The sequence below is a fragment of the Mobula hypostoma genome, chromosome 26, assembly GCF_963921235.1.
Source record: "Mobula hypostoma chromosome 26, sMobHyp1.1, whole genome shotgun sequence".
Lineage (NCBI taxonomy): Eukaryota > Metazoa > Chordata > Chondrichthyes > Myliobatiformes > Myliobatidae > Mobula > Mobula hypostoma.
In genome coordinates this window covers 33,271,191-33,285,176 of record NC_086122.1, presented here as the reverse complement: position 1 = coordinate 33,285,176, position 13,986 = coordinate 33,271,191, and the positions used below count along the sequence as shown (strand labels likewise).

The 13,986-nt window shown below is 43.4% G+C and overlaps 1 protein-coding gene across 1 annotated transcript in view; it reads right to left on the bottom strand.

The window, feature by feature from the left end:
* Window positions 1–305: 305 nt before the first annotated feature.
* Window positions 306–13,986, bottom strand: part of wdtc1 (WD and tetratricopeptide repeats 1) — a 72,582-nt gene continuing 58,901 nt past the window's right edge. The window contains exons 13-16 of the mRNA XM_063033811.1: window positions 11,952–12,187; window positions 7,419–7,593; window positions 5,683–5,875; window positions 306–3,720 (exon numbers count right to left, since the gene is read on the bottom strand). Of these exons, the coding sequence (XP_062889881.1) occupies window positions 3,526–3,720; window positions 5,683–5,875; window positions 7,419–7,593; window positions 11,952–12,187 (799 nt within the window). The 3' untranslated portion in view covers window positions 306–3,525. The remainder of the gene's footprint in view (window positions 3,721–5,682; window positions 5,876–7,418; window positions 7,594–11,951; window positions 12,188–13,986) is intronic.

The window sequence follows — 13,986 nt, the reverse complement described above, 5'->3', positions numbered from 1 at the left end:
GGGCTACAGCTGCAAGATGTCAGACCGGGCTCCACTCCTGTGCCTAATAAAGTGGCCTAAAGCGGGGATGTATCCACATCCCCATCAATTCCACCCTAATACTTCTACCGACCAGCTATATTTGGGGCAATTTGCCAGACAGCCTCTTTGGGCCATGGGAAAATACTGACACACATGGGGAAATCGAAAGTGGTCACATGGTGAAATATGGAGTCTTCATGTAGGTTACATTTAAACCCTTATCACTGGGACTGTACAGCACCAACTTGTCACTGCACAGGCCTGAAGAGAGCAACTTGCTGAGACATAGGTAAAACTTCAGTATTTAATGACCATATTACTGGGGTTTGAGTTTTTATTGCACTGACACGAGGAGTAACAAGGTTGTTGAAAGCAGTAGTCCATTTAGAATGAGGAATTATAGAAAAACCAACACTCTGCTAAATTGGCCATTTAATGCTGGCAAAATTCAACACTCTGGAGCAACATTTTAATTTTACAGTTAGCAGCTTCCCACGGGCAAGTCATCATCAATACACAGACAAGAACAGGAGCAACAAACTGTGTGAGGTTTAAACATACAATTGGCACCAAACTCGTGAGTTGGTGGATTTGCAATTACTGACCCACTAATCTCACCACAATGACTCAGCCAATAAGCCAGTTGAAAGTAATCCCAGTGCCACGCATTGATAGATTGACGCCAGTGTCAGTTACAGCTTCAGTTCCAGAGTCTCAAACAACTGCAAATGAGCAAAAGACCCAGGCAGGATTTTATGTTGAAATATTCTGATTCATAACCACGTCATACCTAAATTATACTCAACTATTAACAATTCAGCAATGCAGTCAGAGACATTATGGCTGATAGTGGGAGTAGCTGGCAGTTAACTTTGGATTCTGACAATATCTCAATCTTAACATCTTCTCCTGGTCAAGTACTAACTGTAGATCCTATGGAGAATTTCAAGAAATATATCTTAAATAATTTAACACCTCACCTTCTATTTGATCAGTTTAAGTGAGCATTTAAGCAGAAAAGTAATTGCTGGGTTGGTAATTTCAAGTGATCAGTGACTAAGCCATCATTGTGCAGATGATGGGGGGCTTTTGACCCATTTTTGTGGACCGGAACCAATAATTTCTTCCATTCTTATGAAAGTAATAAATTAGTGACCTCAAAATAAATGGATACAGCAGTGACATGAATCCATTTCCAATTCAGCAGTAAGTGAACACTGGGTGTCATTGAAGAAGACTTGTCTCCAGCAAACAGCCTATACAAGTGATGAATTTGCTTGTACAGAAAGTGATGGTGTCAGTAAATCAAACACCCTCTGTATTGTACACTCATTGGCAGCAAAGACAGAACGAATCAGATCTCTTATGCACAATGAGCGTACAATTTGTTGTCTTCCACTACACACCTGCAGGTAAGTGCCCTTGTACTGAGAACCCTACATCACAGCACAGAACTTTGTCAACTCCAAGATATTCCACCTTGCACACCGTCTGTCTTCCTGCTCCAAATCATTAGTTTCTGTGTAATACTTCATTCAGTTCAAGAGGAACCAAATGAGGCAGCATATTCCCTCAGTGTTAAATTTCAGCGCTGTCTCAGAAGTGGAAATATAATTTGCTTACTGACTCCACCAGGCTTGACATACATCCCATTCTATACTCTAATAAAATGGGTGTTAGCCTCCCACCATCTCCAGACACATTCCAGCCAGCATTTCACACCACCTCTCCCAGAGGTGAAACTCTCTCCTCTACCTCACTCCACAACTTTTAAATACCCAATAAAAGTTCCTCCACTTCACAAAACAAAAATGAGTTAGAATGAGACCGACAGATCACCCCTCCCTGCTCCACCACTGATAGTGCTGCATTTATGCAAAGCTGGTAACACAGTATTTCACTAAGTGTATACATCGTATCAACCGGGTGCTGCAGGCCGTAAAAACAGACCAAAAGATAACTAATCCACACGGCATATGCTAAGTCTTCTGTCAAAGATGACATTATTCCAAGATCCTAAAAGGACTAAGATTTGGCTCTTTAATACAATCCAAGGGATTCCTTATTAGGAGCACTGGACATTCCACGTATTGGAGAGCAGATGATAATCACAGACTCGGTGCGTTAAAAGCCATGAGGGGTGGGGGTGGGGGGTAGATCAAGGGGAGAGTTCGAGGGGAGAGGAGGGGCCAGGCTGTTCGAGGAGAGGGGGGTGGGGTGTTCTAGGTAAGAGATGTGGCCAAGGTGTTCGAGGGGAGAGGGTAGGGGGTGTTTGAGGGGAGGGGAGGGGCCAGGTTGTTCGAGGAGAGACCAATGGCAGATGTTTGAGGGGAGAGGAGGGGCCAGAGTGTTCAAGGAGGGGGTTGGGGTGTTCTAGGGAAGAGATGTGGCCGAGGTGTTTGAGGGGAGAGGAGGGGGATGGGGTGTTTGAGGGGAGAGGCGTGGCCAAGGTGTTCGAGGAGAGAGGGGTAGGGGGTGTTCAAGAGGAGAGTACTGGCAGGTGTTCAAGTGCAGAGGAGGGGGTGGGGTGTTCAAGGGAAGAAGTATGGTTGGGATGTTGGAGGGGAGAGGGGTAGGGGGTGTTTGAGGGGAGAGGAGGGGCTGGTATGTTCGAGAAGAGAGCAGTGGCCGGTGTTCGAGGGCAGAGGAGGGGGTGTTCGAGGGGAGAGGAGGGCTTGGCAGAGGCTGAGCAAGGAGTAGGGATGGGGAAGGCCAAGGGGAGAGGAAGGGGAAGGTGTGGGTTTGAGGGGAGAGGAGGGAGTTGGGACAATGTATATGGGGAGAAACCCACTTAGATTGTTCACAGGCCCTGTACTGAGGTATTCCTGAATCAGGCTCATCCTTTACTATAGTTATTGTCAACCTCACAGCAAATGCAATTGGATTGCTTCCCATGACCATAAATCAGCATGCCTGGTTCACCTAACATGCTCAGTTACTTATCTTCCCACTCTATAACTGGGCTGAGATGGACAGAAGAGTTAGCTAAGGACCTTATCAAGGACAGTGACCCTCTACAATGATCCTACAATGAAAATTGCATTTGGAAACACAGACTCAAAGTGTGACTGTAGGTTTGTTAACAGAATTTGCTTTACCACAATATGACTGTCTGTTGCTGATGGACCATCACCATGAAGGGCCTGAATATGATAGAAGAGGAAGCATTTATACAAACCGAAAGCAGCACCTAAACAATTTACAAAATGTTCTGCTTATCAAACGTGTCTTTCTCAGTCATCAGAAACAATTTGTCTCCTGTATGTGTCTCAGGTCAGCTTTGACCCAGTTCACTAGAGGGCTGCAACATTGCTGAAGCTTCTGCAGACTGGTATAGGGTCCATCCATATGAGAGTGAGACAGACGTTGGAAAGGACGCAAACCCTGTCACTGCTTCTTGAACATGGCTTATGTGTAGCTGAGGACAGTGTAGTGTTTCAGCCACGGACACTAAACTGATGGTTGTTTGCTGGTCTGTCCCAAGTGCGCTGTCCTTCCAGTCGCTTAACTCGGCCGACACTGCACCTGGCCATCGGAGTTTTCTTCATCATCTGAGGCCATTCCACTGTTGGATAGTCCGGTAATCCTGCATCCCATATTTAAAAGCATTACTTCTAACGGGTCTGCGTTCATTCGTCGTTGGTTTGCTTGTGAAGCCCCTTCCATGTCCTCAATCACTCTTTCGTTTTGATCTTCACTCTGGGAAACAAAGAACATGGTTACTTTGTATGAGATCGGCTCCTTAGGCTAACGCACTGATTCACGCGCTCAGCCATTACAATGGACCAATGATGCTTTGGTTTCTTCTATCTATCTCAAGCTCAGAGATTGTGGTCCTGTTGCAGATGCTTCTCAGATCCATTGCAAATTAATACCAAGTGCCAAAAAGGATACATCACTATTCCTTCCTGTGCTGATTTAAATCTTCTATCATTTGAAGTAGCCACTTTCTGCCTCGATATCACGTTTGCATTTGAAGTTACTCTTTCCCCCTCCCACAATCTGCACTTGTTTTTAAAATCCTAGATTTAATTACCTTCATTTAAAAAAAATAATAATTTAAACTCAGAGTGGGTCAGTCTCAAACTTCAGAGAATCTAATAACAATGCACAAGTGACCCATTCACAGTTAAATAACCTGCTGTTATACAAGCTAAAATCTAAAAGTTATATTTTCTGTTAGTCATTCACACAGTTCGTGTACAGTGTCCCACCAACATCATATTTCTCTGTCAAGCCTTCACCATCCTCTCCCTCCTTTGCTGACTACTTGAGGACTTCTCATCTATGCAGAACTTTAGTTTACCAAAATTGGGAAGGACAATTGTTAACATCCATTTTTTAAAATGTAGTATTCATAGCCCAAGAATATGCTTTCTGGGCTAACTGATAGATGCTATGTTTACATTCCACATTAGCTTCCTCCCTTGTTACATCACCTCATCCAATCAGCATAACCTTCTGTTCTTTCCTGCCTTTACATGCACTGACATGGCTTGTCTCATTCTAAACATGTTCTGGAAAGAAGCCGCCCCATAACTCATTTATGGAATTTCTTAACTGATTTCTACAATAATGCCTCTTCAAGGACCTTCAATCATCTTCAAGGAGCGGTGCCTCAGAAAGGCGATGTCTATTAGTAAGGACCCCCATCACCCAGGACATGCCCTCTTCTCATTGTTATCATCAGGAAGGAGGTACAGGAGCCTGATGGCACACACTCAGTGATTCTTCCCCTCTGCCATCCGATTCCAAAATGGATATTGAACCCATAAACACTACCTCACTTGCTTTTTTAATATATGTTATTCGTTTTTGCACTATTTAAAAAAAATATATAAAATATACACATACACAAACACTTACTGTAATTGATTTACTTTTTAATTTCATTTCATTGATTGATTGGTCGGTTGGTTGGTTGATTGATTTTCTTTCAATATTATCATGTATTGCATTGTACTGCTGTAGCTAAGTTCACAAATTTCATGACACATGCCAACAATAATGAACCTGATTCTGGTCTTATGTCTGGACTTTCGTAAGTCACAGTCTAACTTGTAGAACTGGTTGGGTGGGCGGCTCAGTAGTGTAGTGGGCAGCATAACACCATTACACCGCTAGCAACCTGGGTTCAATTCCACTGCTGTAAGGACAGCGTATATTCTCCCCGTGGCTGAATGGGTTTCTTCCAGGTGGTCACACAAGTGAAACTGGGCAGTGTGGGCTCGTTGCACCAAAAGGGTCTATTACCATGCTGTACCTCTAAATAAGAACAAAATAGTTCTTGAACAAGGATCTAGTGCTTAGTTCTTGGTAACCATGTTAACCTACTGTGCCACATGCACAGTATGAAGTTCGACTGTGATGCATTTATACTTACGGAAGTCCAGACCTCACAGGCATTATTGTAGACATTCATTATTAAATTCCATAAATGAATTGTGGGGAGGCTTCTTTCCAGAATGTGTTTACAATAGTGAACCTGCTACCATGTTGATAATAGTTGGCTTAATGTTCAGCTAGCAGCTGCATTTCGCTCTGTTTGCAATAGTAAGTTGTTGGGTGGTTCTTGTGCTCCACAGGTCAATGTGGCATTTAGTTTGCTTTCTCTGGGCCCCCACCCCCCAATTTGGAAACTCAGTCATTTTTTGTTTGTACCTCTGGTCTTGGACTCCAAAGACGAACCACAGGATCAATGCCACTTGTTGCGAGGAAGCAGTGCCTTGGGTGAGGCTGGAGACAGTTCACTATCGATTCATCTCCCTGCAGAACACGAACGAGGTTTGTTGTCTCTTTTTCCCAGATGAAAAACGATCCATCGTCAGATCCACTGACGATGTATTGACCATTACTGAAAGGAAAGATGAATCATTTGCCACAACAAAAGGAAATCATCTCATTTATAATCAAACCACGGTCTGTTTATCCACCCCCTCTGCTGAAATATTAAAGTAGCATTTAAATTCAGCCATTTGCCAAATGTACCCCATTCCCTCAAGCCTTCCCATCCCTGTAGTCCTGATATTTTCCTTACACCAAATCCCTGTGCCAATTCCTTCCACTATCAGCTCCCAGCTACTATGAAGATAGAATCACACAGTTCTATAGCCATCGGCCTAATGTCCAAGTTGATTAGTTGCCAAGCACTTGGTTCAAGGTCTTCCATGCTTATGCAATTCAAGTGTTCACCTAGACCAGGGGTTCCTAACCTTTTTAATGCCATGGAGTCTTACCACCAACTGAGCGGTCCGTGGACCTCAGATTGGGAACCCCTGATCTAGACATTTCTTAAGTGCTGTCAACACCTCAGCTCTACCAGCCTCTCAGTCAGTGCATTCCGGGTACTTACTCTCTGGGTGAAGAAAGTCTCCTTTGTCTTGTATGAATTCTTCCATGAATTTTTCCCCCTTAAGCCAAGTCTATGTCCTTTAGTTCTATATATCTCTGATTATGGGTAAAATTTTCCTGCAGTCTATCTATTGATATCTTTCATAATTTGATGCTCCTTAATCACGTCTCCTTTTAACCTCCTCCTGTCCAAGAAGAACAGACTTAGCTTTTCCAGCCTCTTCTGTATTCAAAGCCCTGACTAATGAAGGCCAGTATCCCATATGTGTTCTTAATCAGATTGTCTACCTGTGTTGCTACTTTCAAGAATCTATGTACTTGTACTCCAATATCCTTCTTTTCCTCAGTACTACTGCAGATCATTTGTGGTGAATGTCCTAGCATCATTAACGCTCCCAAAATACACTCAGTGGCTATTTTATTAGGTACCTCCTGTAGCTAATAAAGTGGCCACTGAAGGTTATATTTGTGTTCTTCTGCTGTTGAAACCCATCCAGTTCAACATTTGATGTACTGTGCATTCAGAGATCTCTAGGAATGGAGATACAAGCAGCAGTAAACAGCAACTCCCAGGGCTGAAACGGAAATGCTGCCATATTTACACAGTTTGGACTTTGACCTTCTGCTTGGAATATATTAACGATTCTGGGAATATTTTTATAGAGATACAGAGCGGAATATGCCCTTCCAGCCCTTTGAGGTGCACAGCCCTTCCCCCTGATTTAATCCTAGCCTAATCATGGAACAATTTACAATAACCAATTAACCTACCAACTGGTAACCTTTGGAAGATCAGGGCATGGAGGAAACACATGCGGTCACGGGGAGAAAACAAACTCCTTACAGGCAGCAGCGGGAATTGAACCCGGGTTAGCTGTAAAGTGTTGTGCTAACCACTACGCTACCGTGCTGCCCTATAAAGTAGTGCACAGCAGTGGCCCTTTAAAACCACATTTTGCTGCAATTTAGTGCCTGGTTCTATACACACTGAAAACTTAAAAGAGCGTTAGAAATCCTTGGTGCCTTTGTGAAAATTATATAATTACCTCCCAAAAAAGTTGGCTTCTTTGATGTCCGTAGTAGTATTGCAATGGCCACAATAGCGCGACTTATAATCGTAACCTCGCTCTCTCAGAATCACCTCATCATCGGAGATGGAATCCTTCCTCGCACTTGATCGGACGCGGATTGGGGTTGTAGAACCTGTCTTTTTCTCATCAGCTGCAAAAGTGGAGAGTGAGAAGTTCAAATAAAAGTGGAGACTCCTTTCCATTGTTTTGAGTCAGAATCACGGGCCCTTTGGTCCACTGAATCTCTATCAACTACCCACTTACAATAATCCTACATTAATCGTATTTTTAACTCTTCCCAAATTCTCATCAGCTTGCATGTAATGCGACCACTCACTTACACAACGTGGAATCTACTGAACTGCAAGGGGAAGGAACCCAGGCAGCCACGAGGAGAACATGCAGACAACACCCGAGGTCAGATTTTGAACCCGGGCCTCTAGTGCCACAAGGAAGTGACTCTGTTCATCAAGATGGACACACAACTGTAGTTAACAAGACAGTCTTTAATGACATGTAAAGTTCACTCCAAATTGCCTGAATTTCCATAAAGACAAACCCTTGCTGAGAATTGCTGTAGTAATGATGCTGGACGCTCTCCAGAAGGTCTAAATTATGCCGTCTCAGCCCAGGAGAGACTGATAGTATCATCACTCTGCGAGTCAGTCCATCAGAACATCATACCCATACCTCACTCTCACTAAGTATCTTTCGGGCATCGCTCCAGCTGACCCCCATTGACTGTGAGACCCCTAAAAACCACAAATTTAATGTTTTTATCCTTGAGCTTAAATTCATCTATAGTCCCAACTTCACTTCCCCATCACTGAACTATTCCCACAACCTATGGACTCACTTTCAAGGACTTTTCATTTCATGTTCTCAATATTTATTGCTTATTAGATTAGATTATGAGGACACTCAGTCCTCATTTATTGTCATTTAGAAATGCATGCATGCATTAAAAAAAGATACAATGTTCCTCCGGAGTGATATCACAGAAAACACAGGACAAACCAAAGACTAACACTGACAAGGTCACATAATTATAACATATAGTTACAGCAGTGCAAAACAATACCATAATTTGATAAAGAGCACACCATGGGAATGGTTTAAAAAAAAGTCTCAAAGTTCCGATCGACTCCCGATAAACCCCGATAGCAGGTGGCAGAAGGGAGAAACTCTCTCTGCCATAAACCTCCAGGCACCGACAACTGTTGATGTATTGGAAGCACCCGACCACAGCTGACACTGAGTCCGTCCGAAAACTTTGAGCCTCCGACCAGCCCTTCGACACCGAGCACCATACTCTGCCGAGCGCTTTGACCCCGGCCAGGCCGCCGAGCAACAAGCAAAGCCGAGGACTCGGGGCCTTCCCCTCCGGAGATTCTGGATCACACAGTAGCAGCAGCAGCGAAGCGGGCATTTCAGAAGTTTCTCCAGATGTTCCTCCGTTCTCTCACGTCTGTCTCCATCAAATCAGGATTGTGCACGGCACCCTATTTGACAGATTACAGATATCATTCACCGGAGTAGCCGCGCGAGCTGCGTCGTGCCGCCATCTTCTCCTCCTCCAATATTTATTTAGTATTATTATTTCTCTCTTTTTCTCTTTCTTTTTGTATTTGCAGTTTGTTGTCTTTTGCACTCTGGCTGTCCGCCCTGTAGGTGCGGTCTTTCATTGATTCTATTATGATTATTGGATTTATTGAGTTTGCCAACAAGAAAATCAATCTCATGTGACATATATGTCCTTTGATAATAAATTTACCTTGAACTTAGAACTTTAATAGTTATTGATGGATGAATTCACCTGTTGTGTTCATCTGATTGACAGTAAATGAACAGGATCAGTGTAGACACCTAGTGCAGATAATGGACTGCCTTCATACAATGCTTTAGACAAATGCATTCTCCAAATCTTTATTCTCATTGTAACATTCAAGATCATTGTCGATGCCTTCGTAATTCCTAGCTCGCTGAAGTAGTGAAATCGTTTCATTTTCACTCCTGGCTGTTTCTGTAACTGATGCTATTTAAAAACTGATCACTCTAAGCACGGTGTAGTGTCAAATGGCCATGCAAGTGCACACAAATGATTCCAGTTAGAACCTATTCTGCAACAGCCTCCTGCCCTAATTAAGCAGCATAGTGTTCCAAATAAACGAAGGGAATCCTGCTATTTTTTTGACTTAGTTTTTGTTCTTTAAGAGTTATCCCAAATAAACAGCTGCCCTAATTAACTTATGACCCAATTAACTGGAATCCACTGAATTACCATAAATAGATTAATAATATAATTAAAATTGCATGCAGTGTGCAGCAGAGGTAGGCAGTACAGTAAACAGCTCTCTGTCCTAGTGATGAGACCTTGGTGGTGGCAGAGTGTTTACTAGTCTCAGCCTGTTACCCAGCCTGACAGTCCTAGTCCTGGTACTTCAGTTCCTCCCTCCTGACAGTAGTGGGTCAAAGAGATTGTGGGATGGTTGTTAAGAATCCTCAACAATGCTCCTGTAAATGTCACAAATGGGAGGGGAGGGGAAGGAGACCCTGATGATTCTCTCAGCAGGCTTTACTATCTTGCGGTCTGATGCTTTGCGGGTTCCATACCACACAGTGACGTAGTTGGACAGGACACTCTCCATGGTGCTCCTGTAGAAAGTTGTTAGAATTGGGGTGAGGAGCCTTGCATACTTTAGTATCCTCAGGAAGAGTAGATGCTGCTGTGCCTTTTTGACTAGTGAGGAGGTGTTGTGGGTCCAGGAAAGATGGTCCATTTATGTGCACACCAAGGAACTTTGTGCTCTTCATTTTCTCAATGGCACAGCAATTGAGGGAGGGTAACTTGCTTCTTCCTGAAGTCCACAATCATCTCTTTTGTCTTGTTCACGTTGAGACTCAAGTTGTTCTTGCTTCATTTGACAAGCTGCTCCACCTCCCCTCTGTATGGCAACTCGTCAGAATTGATAATGAGGCCATCCACTGCTGTATCATCAGTGAACTTGGTGATGCAGTTTGAGCTGGATCTGGCAGTGCAGTCATGAGTCAGAACATGAAGAGGAGCGGGCCGAGCACATAGCCCTGGGGGACACCAGTGCTCAGCATGATGGAGCTTAAGATGTTGCTGCCAACTCAGACTGACTGGGGTCTTTCTATCAAGAAGTCCAAGATCCAGTTACAGAGGGGTGTTGAGTCGCAATGAGGATAGTTTACCTACCGGCCTCTGGGAGGGTGATCATGTTAAAGGTCGAGCTGAAGTCGATGAACAACATCCTGGTGTATGAGGCATCGTTTTCTAAATGGGACAAGGTGGAGTGGAGGGCCGAGGCTATGACATCATCAATGCACCAGTTTGAGTGGTAGTGAATTGGAAGGCTGTCAAAGTAGCTCGTAGGTGTGATTTTATACAATCCACTACAGCCACTCAAAGCATTTCATAACCGTTCAAGTCAGTTCCACTGGGCAGTAATCGTTTAGGCCAGTTACCATAACTCTCTTGGGCACTGGAATGATGGTGGCTGCCTTGAATCCTGCAGGGAAATGGACTGTCCATTAAGACCTTTGTTAACTGGGTCATACAGACCATCAGCACCTGATCAGATATGTCGTCTGGCCCCACAGCTTTGTGTGAGTTTATCCTGGCCAGAGAGGGTGCCTGTTCCTCACTGGGGTGTGGGGGGCAGGTGGTTTTTTCCCTTGATCTCACATCATTCAATAGTCAAACCATGCACAGAAGGCATTCAGCTGATCAGGAAGGGAGGAGTCACTGTCGTTGATGCATAGGGTGGATTTGTAATGGGTTATAATGTGAATGCCTTGCCATATGCGCCACGTGTTTCTGGTGTCACAAAGGTGTCTGTGCATCTTCTGCAAGGATCCATGTAGGTGCAGATGCAAGGGACCAGACGACATGTTTCCATGTTAGAACATAATGACTGAGACATAAAGTTCAGGCATCTGAACCTATATCTGGGGCCTGTAACTTCTTCCGGCAATGTCCATATTTAGTTAGTTTTTTGTTTCTTTCCTTGTTTCTATGTACTGACTCTTGGGTTTTGTACAAACATTTTGTGTCTTCAGTTGTCCACTCTGGCCTCTTACCTCTTCTCCTCACCTCCCCCTGGTGCCCCTCCTTCTTCCCTTTCTCCCATGGTCCAATCTCTTCTTCTCCAGCCCTTTAACTTTCCCACACACCTGGCTTCACCTATCACCTTCTAGCTTGTCTTACTTCCACTTCTCCCACCATCTTACTCTGGCATCTTCGCCCCTTCCTTTCCATTCCCGAGGAAGATTCTCGGCCAGAAAAGTCAACTATTTTCATTTCCGTAGATGCTGCCTGACCAGCCTGTGTGTGTGTGTTGCTCTGGATTTCCAGCATCTGCAGAATCTCCTGTCCAATTCTTATACGCCCTTTTACAATTACAGATTATAAATGCTACATCTACAAGTCTGATTTTTGTGGAGGGACTTTGGTGCACTGCGGTTAGCAACATTGTAGGGACTTACAGTTATCATTCTTTGCAAAGAGCACAGCCTTGATATCTCGGTCTAGTGCATCGCAGGCACTGCTATGGGCTTGTTCAGGAAAACGGCCCTTAAAGTCATCAAGGCACTCCAGAGCCTCGGCAACATACTTCAACTCGAACAAGCAACGTGCCAGACGAAAATGGGCCTTCAGGTGGGAGGGGTTCAAAGAAATTGCTTTCAGACAGTCTCTGAGAGCATCGTAATGGTCTCCATCCCTGAAAGAAAAAGGATAGAAATCAGATACTGGATTTACTCAGGATGAAACTATTATGCTCACGCGACACTGATCTTGTCTTATTTGGAAAAAAGAACACCTATATTGACACAATGATTCAAGATACTTTCACAATAATAAATGGCACACATTTTTTAAAAACACCCACTTCATTTTATATATAGTACACTGACTATAATTCAAACACTCACTAAAAATTTGAGAATGCAGAGTCAGCCATAAATAGGAAAACAGTGATCATTAAATTGCTCTGACATTCAGGCAAAGGGTGTGTGGAGTGGATTTAGCAGCATTAATTATAATCAATAAAGTCAACTAAGTGACAGATTTTACTTTATGAAAGCACTTAAGTATATGTTTGATGCATTATAGCCTGTGCACAACTGTCAGACTTGGCTTATAGGCTACTATCTCTGAATGTGTTGGAAAGTGTATTGACTGGCTGCATCACAGCCTGTTAAGGAAAATAGAGGGCAATGGGTAACCCTAGGTAATTTCTAAAGTAAGGACATGTTCCACACAGCATTGTGGGCCGAAGGGCCTGTATTATGCTGCAGGTTTTCTATGTTCTATGTTCCTATGTCTCGCTACAGGTAGGTAGTCACAGGTAGGTTGTCGCCTCAGGTTCATTTAAATTTTCCTTGTTGCCACTGTTGTTTTGTAATTCTAAAACATAAAACTAATCAAAATAAAACATGGTGCCAGAAATAACGTGTCTTAATTTTGTTTTTACTTTTCAGCGAGACATGCACTTATGACGCGATGACCTATGCCATTCATGTACTTTTACATACAACCTGTAATTAATTATTTAAATGAACAAAATGTTTAATCAAATATATTTACACTCACCAACGACTTGTACATCTGCAACATAAAGTCTTAACTCTTGTACTCAATGTCCTGACTGATAAACACTCTTTAGCACGCTAAACATTCTTTTCACAATCCTGTCTACCTGTGATGCAACTTTCAATGAACTAGTTCCCTCTATTCCACTACATTCCCGACTGACCTACAATGCAGCTCCTATGCTGGCTTGAGTTTACAAAATGAAACGCATCACCTAATGCTTATTTGTATTGAGATCTATTGACACACCTCCTGCCACTTCCCTAACTGATCAAGATCCCTCTGTAATCTACAATAGCCTTCTTCACTAACAACCCATCCTAATTTCCTGTCACCCACAAACTTACTGAACAAGCTTTGTGCATTTGCATCCATATCATTTATATAAATAATGAACCACAAGGTCCGCAACACTACTCCTTGCAGTACACCTCTGGCCTCCATTACAAGAAACAAACTTCAACTACCATCCCCTTGCTTCCAACCTCCAGGACAGTACCGAATCCAATTAACTAGTTCTCCCTCGATTTCATGGGATCTAACCTTTCAGACCAAACTACGATATGGGACCCTGCAGAAGGCTTTGCTAAAGACCATTCACTGCCTTGCCCCCTCATCCACACTTCTTGTTACCTCTTCAAAAAAAAAATTTTAAAAGATTCATGCACAAAGCCACGCTGACTCTTCCTAATCACACTTTGCCTGTACAAATCCTGGTAGATCTTCTCCCTCAGAATTTCATCCAGTAATTTCCCCACCATCGATGTCAGGCTGAACGGCATGTACTTCTTTAGTTTGTTCTTGCTACCATTTTTAAACAACAGAACGACTTCAGCCACCTATTGGTCTTTGAGAACCGCACCTGTAGCCAAAGATGGAAGCATTCCTCTCTACCCTCCCATAAGCTCCAAGTTTGCACTCAGTAAG